Genomic DNA, 18,453 nt, shown 5'->3' with positions numbered 1-18,453 from the left:
AATTTTAGGCCATCACTGTAGCAAGAAAATATTTTTACTAATGGGGGAGAGGGAGGGAACAGGCATTCATTGAGTGCCAACTTAGCTAAGCATTTTCCAAACATTACAACTCTGAGATGTAGGTGCTACTATGATCCTCACTTTGTAGCTGAGGAAATTTAGGTAGGCAGAGGCAAAGTAACTTATCCAGAGTCGCACAACCAGTAAGTGTCTGAGGCTGGATTTGAACTTAGGCCTCCTTGACTCTAGGCCCAGGGCTCTATCCACTATCTAGAAGGCTAATTGATTATCTCAATCACTCTAGAAGTTATCCCAAATCTTTTCTTCTGACCTAAATCCTCCTGTCCCTCACTCTTTCCCCACTTTTTCCTCTCAACTGAGGGCCTCTTCTCATACTTTTCTGAAAAAGTAAAGGACATTGGCAGAAGATTCCCCCTTCTCTACATCTCAAAAAAATCTTTCTCTCCTCCTTTACTGTATTCTATGATAAATTGCTAGTTATTCTCATCAAAGGTAAGTTGTCTATATCAAAGTAACCCTTGATTACATCTCCCAACTACTTCAGCTGATTTGCCTTCCTCAGTAATCTCTGACTTTTATTCATTCTCTGTTGCCTAAATATAAATCTAAGTGAAACCTTTCTTTAAAACAAACAAAGAGACAATTGACAACAAAGCCATCATTAAACCCTACTATTAAACTACTATATTGACACCCAGGCATTGTTATCAGACCTGCTAATAAAGATCTGCCTTAAAAACCTTTGGACATTGCTGAGCCCTCCAACATGTGTTGTCTCCTTCAATTAAAATGTGAGCCCCTTGAGATCTTGGATTATCTTGGTTTTCTTTGTATTCCAAGTGCATAGCAAAGTGCTTAGTACATATTTAGGACTAAACAATGTGATTTTTCAATCATTTATTCGTTCACCCATCACCATACAGAGAGAAATATAAATCCTCAAAACTACGCCTTTCCAACATGATAGCACCTCAAAGGCAATAGCTTTTGAGAACTTAAGTCACCTCCATATCACAGTAAGAAATACTATAGTATATGATTAGTGTCATCTGATTAATGATTAATTAATTAACTGCAGAAATACTTAGCTATCCATTATTTTAAAGATGTAATTTGGTGCCAGAGAATAAGAATTACAAGCATTCTTGAGTTCTTCAGTGTTCTTACCTTGAGAGGTTAGTTCAGTCTTTAGAGACTCAAAGACTCGATATGAGGAATATACTAAAATATCCACCTACCTTTTGACACTCAAAAATAAACCAAAATGTAATGAAGCTGGAAGACTTTTAAAGCCCTTTCATTTTCTTAAGGAAAGAGAAAAGGGTCAGGACTTGATGTCCACTAGATCAGAAAGGTAGTGTTAATTAGATATTTCTGCCTCCCAATTTAAGAAAAAAAATATATATACAATTCAAAATGTTTCTTCAAAAAATAGAAAAAAACTAAAACTAAAATTTGCAGAATAACTTTGTGATTCAACCTGAAGTTTGGAGTCTAACTCGTTATTTATTCTTTTTTATGCTTTATTTTTGATAATATGAAGATGGTATATGTCACCTCTGGCTTTTTCTGGGCAATGCTATAAAATCACGACATAAGAAGGGAGCCTGCAAAATTCTGACAATAATTTGTTACACTTGCAGCATTCATTGCCTCATTGCTTCTGTTTGGGTTGCTATCCTGTACCTGGTATAATGGATTATCCTGTCTTTTTATAAAAATAGTCTGTTTAGAAAAAATCATATTCCAATAACCTCAGGTAGAAGCAATCCTCAAGAAAAGCAGTCTATAGCATAAAAATTCATTAAACAAACTACCAGAAAAAAAAGATTTAAAAGTAGTAAAGGGATTTCTCTTGAGTTTTGAAGAGTTATTTGCCAAAATCTCAAGCATTACTTTTTTACTCCTCTTGTCTTAACGGCCTCCAATTATACTCCTCTTGTCTGAAGAGCCGAAGACTGAATCCCAAATACATTCACATGAATTCAGCTGAAGTTGACTCAAAGTGCTTCAGGTCTACACCACAACTTCCTTGCTTGCCATAGTTTTGGCTCACATTGTGAGGCTGTAGAGGGTTAACTGACATCAGCAAAGTTCCATTAGTATCCTGGCACACAACAATTTATCAAAAGATATTATTTGGAATAGCTGGTTACAAAATTTGCTTTGAGTTTCCATTCTTCTATTTACCACAATCACATTGATGATTCTCTCTATAGATGTGAATGACAACATTTATATGCCTTAGTAGACAGACTTTATGAGTTGTTGTGGCTGAAAAAAAAATGGTAATTATATTTTGTCCAACCCTCTGTTGCTGACCCTTTATGAATTGTGCTAGGTTATTTCTCAAAAAAGACTGCTGGCAGATACATGTCATATGCCCTTTCAGATTCATAGACTCTGCCAGAGTTTGAGACCTGCCAAACAAGTCTTCAAAAACCTGGGGCTATTTCCATGCCATGATATGGCTGATAGATCTACAGTGGAAGTTTCTCTCTCTGTGTTGTAATATATAGTTTTACCTATGACAAATTTGCATCAGAAGTAAGGACTTCCTAGATCAAGTCATGAATCATTTATTTTCTACATTATACTAAATATTATTATTACCCATGAATAACATGGGATTCCTTACAAATAATTTATTCCAGTCCTGTTGTAAAGTTGCATATGAAAATCTTATCAATGAACTAGGGAATCTGGTAATAATAATGTTGCAATATTATAACAAATAGGTAGTCCTGTTGTTTTGTTCTTTTTTAATATATCAAATGTATTTCATTGCTTACATTATAGTAGCAGACTAAAAACATCTGCTTACTTGCCACTAGTAACAGAAAATTTCAGTTCATTTTCCTTTAGGCCAGCTTGCTTCAAGGCATTTGTACCAGGACCAGAATCTAGCTGCCGAGTCTTGATATGGGGCCAGATTTATACTCAAGAGTCTTTTAAATGGAAACAATGCCTCCTTGCCAAGGAATAGAACAGTGATAAACTCCATTTGCTTTGCTCTCCTTCTTTCCCCTCCTCATACCCCCCTACCTTTTCCTCCAAACTTCGTTTGCAGCTCCATCACCTGTCACAGTAATTAGAAAGGACCGGACATCTAGAAACAGTGTCTCGTTATCTTGGCAAGAACCTGAACATCCCAATGGGATCATATTGGACTACGAGGTCAAGTACTATGAAAAGGTGAGAGATAAAAGGTTAATGGTAAAGAGAAGGGGGCTGCTTTCTTTGACACCCCACCCTCAAAGAGAGCTCCTGATATCACCACTACATTGTAGGTATAGAGTGAGAGTTTATTGAAAACCTTTTTTATTGGAAAAAAAGACACTGTTTCCATTTTAGAATCATAGAGTGAGAAGAGATTTTGTGGATTGCCTAGTCTAATCCTTCATTTTACAGCCTCAGAGTTTGTAACTACTAAGTGCTTCCAGTTCAACTGCCTAACACTAGCAAAGAATTAGGACTGGAACTTAGGTGTCATGACACCCAGTCCAATTTTTGGTCCATGTTATCATATTATACTGCTGTAGTTGTCAAAATCTTCCTTCCTGCACATCTCTATCCCTACGTATATATTTATGCATGCATGCATTTATAAATGCATGTGTATGCATATTGTTGTTGTTCTTAAGTTGTTTCTGTCATGTCTAACTTTAATGACACTGTTTTGGGGTTTTTGTGGCAAAGATTTCCTTCTCAAGCTCATTTTACAGATGAGGAACTGGGTCAAGCAGAGTTAAGTAACTTGCCCAGGGCCACGCAGATAGCAAATGTGTGAGGCCAGATTTGAATTCAGGAAGAGTCTTCCTGATTCTAAGCCCAGTGCTCTATCCACTGCACCACCCAGCTGCCCCGTGTATGTAAATATGAATATGGGTGTACACACACACACACACACACACGCACACACACACACACACACACACACATACATATATTTGCATATATATGCATATAAAATATATATGTGTATTATATACATGTGTATAATCTACATATTTCAGAAAATCACAAACAACATTGTTCAATCAGAAGCTGTCATGTGGTTGAAATCTCTTTTTGACAAACACAATTTTTTTTCCTTAATTTTATGCTTGTAATGCATATTTAACATTAGAGGGGAAAGATTTTTTCTTCCAATTAAGAAATAAGATAAAATCAGGCAATATGGCATGTAATGGAAAGAATACTGGACTTGGAGACCTGCAGCCTAGTAACTGTCACCAACTAATTGAACAAGAAATTTACCCTTTCTGGACATCACTTTCTTCACCTGTTAAAAAAAAAAAAGACCCAGATTAGGTGATCTCTATGGCAGGGTGATAGAATGAAAAGAGGCCTGCTTTTCTGGTCAGAGGCCCTTCATTATAAGCTGACTTTCTAATACTAATTACCTGTGACAGTTAGGTGGATAGAACACCAGCCTGTAGTCAGAAATACTCAACTTCCTGATCAACTCTGACCTCAGACACTTAGTAGCTGTGTGACATTGGACCCCCCCCGTTTGTCTTAGTTGCCTATCTCTAAAATGAGCTAGACAAGGAAATGGCAAATACTCTTTGGTATCTTTGCCAAGAAAACCTGAAATGAATTCACAAAGAGTTGGATATGACTGAAAAAAACAAGCAACAACAATAATGACCCTTGTTAGGGGACTAATCTCAGTTGACCTTAGTTTCCTCATCTGCAGAATGGGGAAGAGGAAGTAGATAAAATGATCTCTGAGGTCCTTTCAGTTCTAGGGCTATGAACCTAAATGCCTCTTCCAACTCAGATTCATTGACATCTATGCCTTTATGGTGCAATAGATAATACCATTATGGAAATCTAGACATGCTCGCCTAGACAAACTATGTATATACTTCATTGCTGTATAAAGCAATTGTCTCTTATTTAAAATTATTTTAAATATTATAGGTAAAATTGTTCAAAAAACACCAAGACTTGTTAAATGACCTCATGGTCTTGTTGATCATTTGCAAGATATATTTTCCCTCTTTAGTACATTGATTACACTTGTGATTTTGTGATATGCTCGTTAATTTGGGAATTTACAAGGACTCTTCTGCAAAGTTTTAAGATATTTCAAAGATGTTATTTGTGGCATCATGGATAGAGTTCTGGGCTTACCATCAGAGAAATATGTGTTGATTTTCCACCTCTGACACTTACTAGCTATGTAAATCTGGCCATATCACTTAACTTTCTTGTGCCTTAAGCACTTCCCCTGTCTTCAACTACTGAGCCATATGGTCTGAGATCATCAACTTTCAATCTTTGATATGAACTGATTGAAGACATAGCTACACTGTTGTCTAACATTGATGAAGTCATGGACCATTCCTATATCTCTGTATTCCTTTAAGTGTCATTTTGTTAGGTTAGAAATAGATGGAGAAATATGTGAGAATATAAAGAGGCTCAATAATACCAGCATATGCAAAATAATAGTGTCAATCATTTGCAAAATCTTCAGTGTGTAATTCCAATGATTTTTCAAGTAGAATCATTGAGTAGGAAACAACCTTAGAGATTGTCTAACCCAATATCCTCAAACTCAGAGAAGATATCCAAAATCACACAGCAAGTTTCTGCTGGGGCTAGAATTACAACCCCAACCTCCTGACTCTCAGGTCAGCACTTTTTACATTAGGCCAGCTGCCAAAAATGCATTCTATTTTCTTGGTGATTTAAAAAAAGAAACTTTCAAAGAATATCCTAATTTTGTTGTCACTAAAATCCAATTTTCAAATGGGGAAACAAAGAGACAAAGGGGTATATTCAAGGGTGCAAAGCCCAAATTAGGGCTGGGTTCTCCTGAGTCTTAAAATAAGTGTTTGGTTCTTTTCCTACTATACCATAAGTATAATCTAAAACATTTAAAATAAAAGTTTTATTGAATTTAACCTAAAGATATATGCAAATTGAGTTTCTAATTTTCACTCTTGATCTTTCTGGAACAGCAAGATCATAAGGTTAATTTACTGAATAGGCCACACAGAGATGTTTACATTCCCAGAAGTTACCAGGTTTCTGGATGATATAGTTGGAAATACCTGAAAATTACAAATATTTGAATACCTAGATTTTTCCCTGCTATTTTATCTTTTTGTTGTTTGTTGTTGTTGTTGTTGTTTAGTTGGCAAGGTGGTTACAAGGCGGTCTACCGTCCATTTGGGAATTATGGAGTCTGATGGAAATAAATATTCATGTGAAACAATTTCCCTAGAGGTTAACTCAAATGACAATTTTTAACATATCACGTATTGATTAAGGTGCCATCCATATTATGTATATGGATGGTTTTATACACACACACACACACACACACACACACACACACACACACACACACACACACACACACATATATATACATATATATATATATATGTAAAACCAATTCCTGTTTTACCCAAAAAAATAAGTATAATAGGATCCCTGTTCTTTTTTGATGCTACAGTATTAAAATTTGGTGGAGAATATACTGAAATTAGTATAGAATTCCCGGTGCAAACAGTTTCACAATTCTCTGAAGTTCCATTGAATAATTGCCAATGAGGTTTCTAGCCTTTCAGATCTTTAGAGCTACTTATTAGGGTTCAAAGGCCAATTTTTCTAATTTTTTTCTTTCAAAAAATAGAGCTTTTAGATTAATGGTATTCAGTGCATTTGTTTATTTTGATATTTGTATGTATATCAAGTAAACAGTTTGGAAACATATGTTCCAAATAGGGAAACCGAATTCCCCCGAGTTCTCAGCTCTGCTGGCAGTGTCGTTTCTGGTATCTCTTCTCAAGTCACTAGCTATCAACTGTTGAATTGCTGTATTCAGGATTATTCTGTTCACAGAGTCATAGCAACAGAATTGTCAAATTTCAGAGCAAAAAAAAAACTTGAGTAATAAAATAGCATGATCCTTTCATTTTAGAGACGAGGAAGCAGATGAAGCCCAAAGAAGTTAAAGAGCTATTTACTGCCTAAGGTCACAAAGCTGTTGGTTGGTAAAATTGAGACATGAACTTAGATCATCTAAAACTGTTATGGGTCTTGTTTGTTTTCTTGATGAAATCCAACTGTGGAAAATTTGTCTTGACATATGAGGAAACAAAGACCCAGATGATTTTCCACAACAGGTCTATGTGTAGATACATATGCACATAAATGCATACATATACACATACATATATATTTGTGTATGCGTGGATGTCCGTATATATACACACACATATATATGCATATATAATATGTATATATAGATATATATACCCCCAATAAGTTAATATATTTCCATTGCAAAATGAACAAGATATCAACTTATATTTTAAGGAAACCGTAATAAGAAACTGCTTGTTGGGCAAAAGCTTATTGATGCCCCAAGAGAGTTGTTCAATTGGCAAATTTCCATGTAAGAAAGAACCTTACTCAGCCATGTTACATACAGTTCCCAGAGAATGCCTTAACCATAACAAGTGCTGAATAAATAATTACTAATAGATTACAAGAGCTAGGATAGATTTAATAGACTATCAATCCAGGAGTTTCCAAACTTTTTTGTTCCCCACATGCTTTGGCTTTCAGTAAACCCTCCTAAAAGCTGTGTTTCATATGAAAGGCAATTAATTCTAATATTTTCCATTCATATGAATATAAAAATAAAATAAAGAGATTAATTTTGATGAAGAAAACTTTAACACATAACAGTTTTCTAAGAATACTATTATTTTTTAGATATTTCAAAAGGATAATAAAATTATTTGCCTAACATTGCCCCTACCCCCTTGACAATCTTTGCATATCCTCAGCATTAAATGTTATCCAAGTTTGGAACCCTTGATGCAATCCAACCCCCTTCAATTTAGCCATTTAACTGAAGACCCCAAATCTGTAGTCAGTTGTTATTCAGTTTATAGTTATTGAACTAAAAGGATTGATTTCTCTATGCCTCAGTGTCTGGATAGGAAAAGATTAATGTAGGAAACCATTTGTTGGGTACATACACATGTCCCTCTCCCCTTGGTGCTCCCCTTCATTTGCTTTTGGCAAATGATAAGAATGTTGTATAGCAGACCACAAATGTCATTAGCACTTACTGCACAGCTTTCAAAGGAGGTTAAGGAAAAACAAAAGGAGAATTCACCCCTCTAGCAATAGGCATCTTGCCCTAGTTTCAAGAAGGCATGGAGAGCGGCCACAAGTGGATGAGAGAACTCTGCATGATTCCTATCCAATAAACTGTTCTGAGACCTTATTAGTGTAAGAAGGGGTAGTGGAATCTTCCAGGATAGCTGAATATATTTTCTTATCACTTCTATCTGTACTATCTGAGCAGCAACTGAACCAAAATTCATATTTCTGGCTAGCAAGGCATGCATAATTCACCTTCCTCATGGTGGTCATCTCACCTAAAAGGGTGTATGTACAGGAAACACATCTCACTGGGCTACCAGAATTCAGAACTCTTGATGACTCTGGGGCCTTTAAACTTATAAGACAGCAACCAAGGTTAGGAACATTCATCTTCAGATCACTGTTTTATCCAAGGAAAGAAATGTGAAAGGAGAGGCCCTAGAAAATTGAGATACATGCCAAACTCAAAGAGATGACATATGTGTTTACTGCCATATGTGTGGAACTCCCATAGCTGTTGAAGTGAAAGAAGAGAGGAGAGGAGGAGAGAAATTCCCTACCTAGAAATCCAAGAGTTCATAGACTCCTGGCATGTTTGAAAGAATGCAAGAGATAGCAAGAAAGAAGTTGTTTCTTCATTTAAGCTACTGAGTAGCAGCTTTTTCAGCTGAGTAGCCCATCACATTTGACATAGCCCTCCCCATTTATCACCTGTCACAGGGGCCAATAGCTCACTAAGAGTCTATGATAGTTTATGCCCTTTAGCAAGGGTCCAGAGCTAAGGGGGCACTGGAATTGGTTTAAGCATGGCACCCACTAGAAGGAGTAAGAATGAAGGCTTTTCTCCGTCACTGTTATAATAATACTGCTGTATAGTCGATTAGTTGTGTCTGAATTTTCATGAACCCATTTGGAATTTTCTTGGCAAACATACTAGAGTGGTTTGCCATTTCATTCTCCAGCTCATTTTATAGATGAAGAAATTGAGATAAACAGGGTTAAATGACTTGCCCAAGATCACACAGCTAGTATTTCAGGCTGTATTTGAACTCAGGTTTGGTACTCTTTCTGTTGGCAGATAAGTGGGATGGTGGTTCTGGGCCTGGATTCAGGAAGACTTGAATTCAAATCCAACCTCAGACACTTACTAACTATGTGATCCCAGGCAAGTCATTTAACCTATGCCCCAGCTTCTTCAGTTGTAAAATGGAAATAATAATATCACCTGTCTCCCGGAGTTGTTGTAAAGATCAAATGAGACAGTAATTGTAAAGCACTTAGCACAGTGCTTGGCACATAGAAGATGTTTCTTTGCTTCATTCCTTCATTTTAGATTAGTAATTTGCTTCATTGTCAGAGAGAGCCTCTGATTCTGTCCCCCTTCGGTGCTTTAAAAAATTAAAAGTAATTGAAAAATAAAATAATATTTCTTTATATTGCTCTGAGCATATAAAGCATGTTAGAGCTCAGAGAAACTTTCAATTCATATCCAAGAATGAATTTTCCAAGACTTAATCATTTCTTTGTATATTTGCCAGATTTTTGATTGATGAAGTAAAAAATGATTGTGCCACTAATAGTATTCCAATTTGAAGATATAGTAAGAGGGACACATTTTTGCATATGCCTACTTGTAGATGATTTTCTTAGCATAAAAGGGCTGCTATGGAATCTGAGCTAGCATGTTTCAAAAGAATAAAAAGATCTAGGCTTCTTTGGAGCTTGTTTAATGGGATAAATCCCATTAATTCAATCTCCTGCATCCTCATTTGCAAACTCACATTTCTGTGATACAGTGTACTTGCTTTGCATCTCCCTTCATAAGGAAACTGTGGCTAAGTGACTTGCTCAACTTCATAATTTTTTTAAGCAGACTTTTTTTTTCCAATTCCAAATTCTCTCCCATCCCACTCCCCCACCCAACGAGAAAATAAGAACAAAATATGTATAAATATATGTATAGTCATGCAAAAGAAATGTCTGTATTAGACACTTTTTTTAAAACCAAGTAAAAAAAAGGGGTGTGTGTACTTCAGTCTGCATTCTGAGTCCATCATTTCTCTCTCTGGAGGTAGATAGCATGTTTCATCATGAGTTCTTTGGAATTGTCTTCCAAAGTTGATTATCTCTATAATATTCTTTTTACTTTATAAATTGTTCTCCTGGTTCTGCTCACTTCACTTTGTATCAGTTCATATGGATCTTCCCAGTTTTTTCTGAGACCATTCCATCACATTTATTCATATACCACAACTCGTTCAACTATTCCCTATTTAATGGGTGTCCTCTGTTTAAATTCTTTGCTATCATGAAAAGGGCAGCTAAGTGGTGAAGTGTATAGAGTTCTGGGCCTGGAATCAGAAAGACCTGAGTTCAAATGTGGTTCAGACTTACTAGCTGTGTGATCCTGGACAAGTCACTTAACCCTGTTTGCCTCAGTCTCCTCATCTGTAAAATGAGCTGGAAAAGGAAATGGCAAATCACTCAATTGTCTTTGCCAAGAAAACTTCAAATAGGGTCACGAAGAGCTTGACACAACGAAATGATTGAACAACAACAAAAGCTACCACAAAGGGTTGCTATAAATATTTTTGTCCATATTGATTCTTTCCCTTTTTGTGTTGAGCTATTCAGAGTGCTGTTTGCTGGGTCAAATGGTATACACAGTCTAGTAGCCTTTTAAGCATAGCACTAAAATGCTTCCTAGAATGGTTGGACTAGTTCACAGATGCATTAACAGTGAATTATTGTGCCTGTTTCCTTACATACCCTCCAACAAGTCATTTTTTTAAATCTTTCTTTGTCTGATGGGTATGAGGTGATATCTCAGAGTCGTTTTAATTTTCATTTCTCTAATTATTAGTGATTTAAACCTTTTTTTAAAAAAATATAGCTATCCATAGTTTTGATTTCTTCCTCTGAAAATTGCCCATTCATATCCCTTGGCCATGTGTCAATTGGGAAAAGATCTCATTCTTACAAATTTGGCTGTTTCTATCTATTTGAGAAATAAGACTTTTTTATGATTTCTTATAGTTATAAAGATTAGATTTTAACATGACTCTTTCTTACCTCAAAGCAGGAACAAGAGACAAGTTATACCATTCTGAGGGCAAGAGGCACGAATGTTACCATCAATGGCCTCAAACCTGAGACCACTTACATATTCCAAATCCGAGCCCGAACAGCAGCTGGTTATGGGACAAACAGCCGCAAATTTGAATTTGAAACGAGTCCAGATTGTATGTATCATTTTGACTGATTTTAAGTGTCTGTATGTGCAGTTTTAAACCAACTGGAATGGTTAGTTTCATTCCCTTCCAGACTTCAGTAAATGTGATGGACAGTAACTATTTACGATCTCTCATTTACTGAAATAGTAGTATGGAATTTTATATTTTATCTTTTCGATTAAAATCTGCTGAGGGATATATGGGGAACTATAACAGGTGGGTTTTCCCCTCCTTTTTGTACCTGATCATATTTCCACTGCTGAAATCAATGTTTTTCTAGGTAAGCCAGAAACTTGTGTTAAAGAAAGGCATTTGATAAAGTAACAGAATCCCAGTGGTACTTATTCTGGATATCCTGGATTTCTTGTTTTGATTCCTTCAACTGAGTACTAGAAATTTACTTATACATGAGGACTTTGATTTTGTTTTAACCTGTAACATAGTAGCCAGAACATATATATTTTTTTTATCATTTAAAGATTAGAGATTGCTTTTCCCCACATCTGTTTAATCACTTCAATTACAGTCACCTATTTTTAGAGAGTCTATTTCAATCTGAATCACACTACCTCTAAGTTGGCAAGCATTTCCTAAATTAAATAACTTCAGTATTTGACTTGGTAAAACAGTCCCTCATTTTTTCAATGGAAAAATTTTATTGTATGATTTCTTGTTTTTAATTGAATAATTTTATTTTGATTCCAAAAAAAAATCCTACTCATTGTTCTAAGTAAGAAAATGATCTAAACTTGCCAAAGTAACTTGGTTATTAGTATGGAGTGAAAATGTTCAGTGCTGTTTCTAAAAGAAATATATTAACATTTCATTAAAAATAAAAGCATGCTTTCGCCTTTATAGTTTATAAAGTTCTAAAGAACAATGTCAATAATTAACTGCTTTTATTGATGACTATAAAATAATGCTTGTTTTATCTGTCCAACTAGCAAGTAGGTCTTACCCTCCAGAGTACAATTTATCCTTCTCCCAAACCTTCTCAATATCCCACAGTAAAATCAACTTATTGCAAATGTGATGGTTCACATCTCATATGCTGAACTCTAATGATAAAAACAAAACCTCTCCTACAAAATGTTTAAGAGAAATTAAATTATTTGAAATAATATAATAATATAATTCAATTACTACATGAGAATAGTTATACTCAGTCTATTTGCAATTTGAATATATTATAGAGAATCAATTATCAACTTACCTTTTTTTCAAACTTCCAAAAACACAGCTTAAGCTTTAAAATACATTCATAAAACATTAAAAAAGAATGACCATTAATCACAAATATAAACATTAAAAATGTTAACACTATCCCTATTTTACATTATGAAAGAAATGAAACCTTTTGTTTACAAATAAATAAGAGATATGTTTTGTAGAGGCAGTGCATAGAAAACTCATCTAATACTTCACACTACTAGCCAGCATTTAGCCCCAATTAATCTGACATATATGTGAATTTGTAAGAACAACAACAACAAAAATTCCTACAGTCTAATGTAATCCAAGATTATACCACAGATACTGCTGTGGTAAGTTTTACTCATGAACTACTAATAAGACATGAGTGTCTGAGGTTTAAAAAATGTTCTGTTTAAAGACTACAATGTCTTAAAAATAAACAATGAAATTTTGCAATATAAGCCAAATGGTTTTACACTTGGAATGTCTGAATAGAGGAGAGAGGTAGGGAAAGAGGGTCATGTGAACTATTTTTTTTCTCAATTCCCATTTTTTTAAAATGGTATTATGGTTAAGTAGCATGAATTTTAAAAGAATCAATTGAAATCAATTCACATGCTTTTTTCAGTCTTAAAATATCAAAAGAAAGTGTCATCTGCCTTAGATAAGTCTAAGAAAAATTCACTTTGAATCTCAAAAAAAACATTAAAATATGTAAGTTATTTGACTTAGTAATATATAAAAAACTGTATTTGTTATGCAAACATATTAGATGACATGATAAGAACAGTAGATTAACTTTTTAAATATATCATGCAAATTCATTAGCTAGAAATAATCCATAGTAAAATTTTACAACATGAAATCATCTAGTTTTTGCCCCCTTCCATTTTATGAATGAACAAAGTCTTTTTAAATGATTTTGCCCAGAGTGACAAAGGTTGCAACTATTTGAAACCAGCAGTTATGACTCTCCATCTTGTACTTTGACCAATACATCACAGGTACCAAAAATTATAGAGGGAGTAAGGTGATAGAGTAGATAGAGCACTGGACCTGGAGTTAGGAAGACCTGAGTTCAAATCTGGACTCAGACACTCACTGACAATGTGACTCTGGGCAAGTCACTTAACCTCTGTTTGCCTTAGTTTCATCATCTGTAAAATGGGAATAAAACCCTCCCAGCGTTAGAGTGAGAAACAAGTGAAATAGTATTTGTGAAGCCCTTTGTAAACCTTAGAGATAGATCAATGCTAACTATTATTATTAAGATAATTTAACATTTTTATCCAAGATTTTCTAATTTACAGCAATGACAGTGACAGTGTTTTCGGTTAGTGCTTTGCAGAATCCAGTGGTATTATAGAATGTTAGAACTAGAAGGGATCTTAGAGATCATTTAATTCACTCTCTTACCCATTTATAAGGGAGGGAAATGAGATTTCTTTCTGGAGGTTTCTTTCTCTCTTGAGTCTACATTGAGCTATGTTGTGTGAGGTGGTTAATAAAAATCCATTTAAGATTTTAAAACCTACCACCTTTCATATATATATGTACCCTGAAAATAAAAATATAAACACAAATATAGCCCTTTAAAACTATATTCCATTATAACAAAATATAATATAATATGACATACTCAAAAAGATCTATAATCTCATTTGACTTATTTGCCAAACACACAGAAAACAACCAATGGTAATACTGAGTTAGAGTATAACTCATGTGGGAAATCTTACAAAGAAGGCTGATGGATAATATAGTACAGCAACACAATTGAAATATTATACCATATTATACCATACCACAGCATACCACACCATAGTATACCATACTATACCATACCACACCATACCACTTGGGAATCTTAGTCATATTGATGAGTTTGTGTTGAATGTGTTTCTGCCTGGCCTTAATGAATACAGAATATAATTTTAAAATATGAAGCATTATGACATAGTGAGTAGAGAGCCAGCCTGGCAAGTCAGGAAGATCTGGTTTTGAATTCTGCCTCTGAAATATGTTTGCTGTGTGACTCTGGGCAAGAAGTATAAATTGCCCCAGGCAACTTTCTAAAATTATAAATTTTAGAGCAGGTGCTGACCTAAATTGGTAGAATGAGTTGGTTTTTTTTAAAAACTGGGAATTCTCTTTACCTATTAAATATCAGGTATGGATCACCCTTCTATCCTGCCTCCCCACCATTTTAAAAATAAGATAATGACATCCTGTCCCATTTTAGATTCTTATTTCAAATAGGGCAGAGTCAATAGGGGGAGGGTATATCACCTCTCTACCACCTGCCCCTGCCTTTCCTTAGCTAGGTACTCCTAAAAGCCCATGGCTAACAGTAGCAGTTCTCATATATTTTGTTGTCAAAATCCTTTACATGCTAAAAAATATTTATTTATTTTTTGTTCATGTGGGTTATATCTATAACTATTTGCCATATTGGAAACTACAATCTGTTAGTATTCTTATGCAAAGTTTTGACCTTGTATACCTCCTGAAAGGATTCAAAGAATGCCCATGGATCTGCAAGTCATACATTATAGAAACCTTTTTCTACCAAGACATAGACTTTGATGATGTTCTAACACCTCAGTCCACTAGTTAGTAAGTTTCTGTTCCTCATGGTATTAATTTTTCAAAGAAAACATGCTAGATTCCAAACAAAAACTTTAAAACTATATTCAGAAACAAAATAATCGTTTATGTAGTACTCATGTTTCAGTAAATGTGAAGCAATGCTGTGATAGAGTATGGTCTCAAAGTATAGGAGAATATGCATTTAGTATAGGGTACATTGTGATGTCAAGGAGATTAAGGGTAATTAAAAAAAACACCATAATTCAATTACATTTAGTTTAACAAGATGAACCATGTCTAGTGTTGATGCTGGAATATTAAGTACCTTTGTATAAACAAAAATCTTTTTTGTAACTTTACCTATAATTTAACTCCCTCCTTTGATATATATTTTAAAATCTTCTTTAACTATCAACTGCTTGGACATTATAGAAAAATAGTCTTATTTCAAGTCCCTCCCTGATTTTTCTGAAAATTTTCTGATTCTTAAAAAAAGTCTATCTAATAACATCTTAAATGCACTTCTGAAGAGAGAGAATACAGTTATATGATTTATTGCTTTTGAAATTTGGCATAATCTGAAGGAAATTACATGACTTACCTGCTTACCTACTTTGTGAATATTCTAAGGGACATGTCTTTTATGTACTTTGAGAAGGGATTAAGTATTTATTAAATGCCAGCTATGTACAGGTACTATGCCACCAGCCCTGGATTCAGGAGGACCTGAGTTCAAATCCGGTCTCAGACATATAACACATTGCCTATCCAAAAAACCCCCCCAAAACAAACAGAAAAACCCCAGTATGGGACAGTGGAAAAAGCACCAGGCTTAGAGGCAGGAAGACTTTTGATTCTCACTAGCTGTATGACTATGAGCAAGACACATCCTCTCAGAACTTGTATTTTCTAACTTTTTTTAAAATTTTTAGACAATTGAGGTTAAGTGACTTGCCCAAGGTCACACAGCTAGTAAGTGTCAAGTGTTTGGTCTGAGGCCGGATTTGAACTCAGGTCCTCCTGACTTCAGGACCAGTGCTCTATCCACTGTGCCACCTACCTGTCCCAGAACTTGTATTTCCTTACTTAGAAAATTTGGATAATATTATCTATGGTTACAATTTCACTGATTATTTTAAGGTTCAAATGAGATGATACCTGTAAAATACCATGTAAGCATTAAAGCAATAGATAAAAGTCAGTTATGATCACTCCAGTGATATAAATATTTGCTGTTGGGGTGGTGATAATAGTAGTGATAATGATAATGATGATGATGACAATGACAAAAAAATTAAAACCTTGTCTTCAAATACTGCAGGTGACATAAGCTCTTATTAATCATTGGGTAAATCCAGATGCATAACTTGATTAATGAATTATATTTCACCATACAATTCAATAATTGTTAATGCTACATCACACCTCAACCTAGGTCAAAAGAGTTAAATGATGCTTAAGACCTTTTTTTCTTGGATATTTTACATTCTCTTCCCACTCCTCTGGAAATTTCTGGTTCAGCCTCTCCTCATTTCTTACTTTAAAAGGATAAGGAAAACTAGTCATAGTCTGTTTTCAATAAATATTTTTGGTTGGTTTAATAATGTTTGTGAGAAAAGACTGTGTTCATTTTAAAGTTTCCTATGATTTTCCCTTCAAATTCTACTTAACTGTAAGCAGTTAACTTAGTGTTGCTAAGCACTTACAGGCAAAATACCATGCAATAGGAAGTTTGTCTTTTTTTTAAGATGGAGGAATTTTGTGTAAAGATGAATTATTTCTCAGAGCAGGTACTGAGCATTGTCATTATCAGGTAAAGCACAAAGCAGAATAGAGATGACTCAATTTATCAGCTTCCCATGTAGGTGTCAGTTGTGATGTGTTAATGTCTTTTTTTCTTTGACATTACAGCTTTCTCCATCTCCAGCGAGAATAGCCAGGTTGTCATGATAGCCATTTCAGCTGCAGTAGCAATTATTCTTCTGACAGTTGTGGTGTATGTCCTGATCGGGAGGTGAGTTCATCATCTCTCTTACACATTTACTTTCTTTTCTTAAATGCTGCCAGAGTTTTATGAGAGAAGTCAATCAAGAATTTCCAGGTGTAAGAGTTGCTTGGACTTGAAATTCTACTGTCTGCTCTTTTTTCTACACCTTTCTTTTTCTCCCCACTTCATCTTACCTTACCTACCTGTTCTCTGTTTATTTCTTTAATCTGTTCTGTCTGCCTCCCTTCTATGTTTTCCCCCCTCACTTTCTTCTCCAGAAACCCATAGCAACACTACGCAGAAGTAATGATTGCTAAAAATAGTGGAACCCAATATTCATCCATTCAATAGTTGTAAAAAAAAAACTGTAAAAACTGTAAAGATACTAAGGCCATTGTAAAATTCAACTGGAGAGACAGCATGGTAGGATTTCGGAAACTCCCAAAAGCCTCCCATTAATCAGTTTTCCAGTCTTCTGAGAGTTCAGCTTTCCTGTAGAGAGCATAGAAAATATGAACATCATTAAACTTTAACTAGAGCATTTAATTGTTTAGGGAAAACACTTTATTCTAATGTTTCTTTCACATGAGAATATAGTCACATGTAAATATATAATGATTTCAAATTTCCTTTTTAAATCTTCCTTCCTTTTGCTTTGTTCCTAGATTTTGTGGCTATAACAAATCAAAACATGGTGCAGAGGAAAAAAGACTTCATTTTGGGAATGGACACTGTAAGTTTCTGTATTTTGATTTCAATGTTTTAGTTTTAGCATTTGTTGATTTATGAACAAAATCACATTTTGCCTTGTAGATGTGATAAGAAGTAAAATTTTTAGGAGAAGCAATATGGTAAATGAAATTGATCTCCAAAAGGAAAAGAAAGTTTAGTTCTCTTCATTAAGTAACCTTTAAGAGGCTGCATTTCAAAATCAAAATAAATGGGAACCTATGCATTACGTCCAAATATGGATATTAAACCAAATGTTTTCTGCTTCGCATTGCTGAAATGCAAAACAGAACATCAGCTTTCTCATTTTCAATCTCTGATGAAATGTAAATAGAAACTTGCTTTCTAAGTTCTAAAGAGAAAAAAAATGTAAAAGACTTCAGCCTCTGCAATGTCCTATTCCACAGCGGCCTACCACAAGGAACCTTCCAAACATTCTGTTTTATTGTGGAATTACCTGACAGCCAATTATTAGCTAAACCTATATATATTTCACATTTTAAGACTACCAACTGGGCTTCTTCTAATTTTCTCTAAAAGAAAAACTCCCCTGGGAAG

The 18,453-nt window shown here is 34.7% G+C and overlaps 1 protein-coding gene across 1 annotated transcript in view; it reads left to right on the top strand.

Moving 5' to 3' along the window:
• Positions 1-18,453, top strand: part of EPHA3 (EPH receptor A3) — a 436,320-nt gene that overhangs the window by 331,398 nt on the left and 86,469 nt on the right. The window contains exons 6-9 of the mRNA XM_020974820.2: positions 3,092-3,216; positions 11,243-11,405; positions 17,091-17,193; positions 17,832-17,899. Coding sequence (XP_020830479.1) covers positions 3,092-3,216; positions 11,243-11,405; positions 17,091-17,193; positions 17,832-17,899 — 459 coding nt within the window. The remainder of the gene's footprint in view (positions 1-3,091; positions 3,217-11,242; positions 11,406-17,090; positions 17,194-17,831; positions 17,900-18,453) is intronic.

Source organism: Phascolarctos cinereus, unplaced genomic scaffold (assembly GCF_003287225.1).
Source record: "Phascolarctos cinereus isolate Bilbo 61053 unplaced genomic scaffold, phaCin_HiC Scaffold_7;HRSCAF=346, whole genome shotgun sequence".
Classification (NCBI taxonomy): Eukaryota; Metazoa; Chordata; class Mammalia; order Diprotodontia; family Phascolarctidae; genus Phascolarctos; species Phascolarctos cinereus.
Note: the sequence above shows the minus strand (reverse complement) of the source record. Positions and strands in the feature narration are given on the sequence as shown.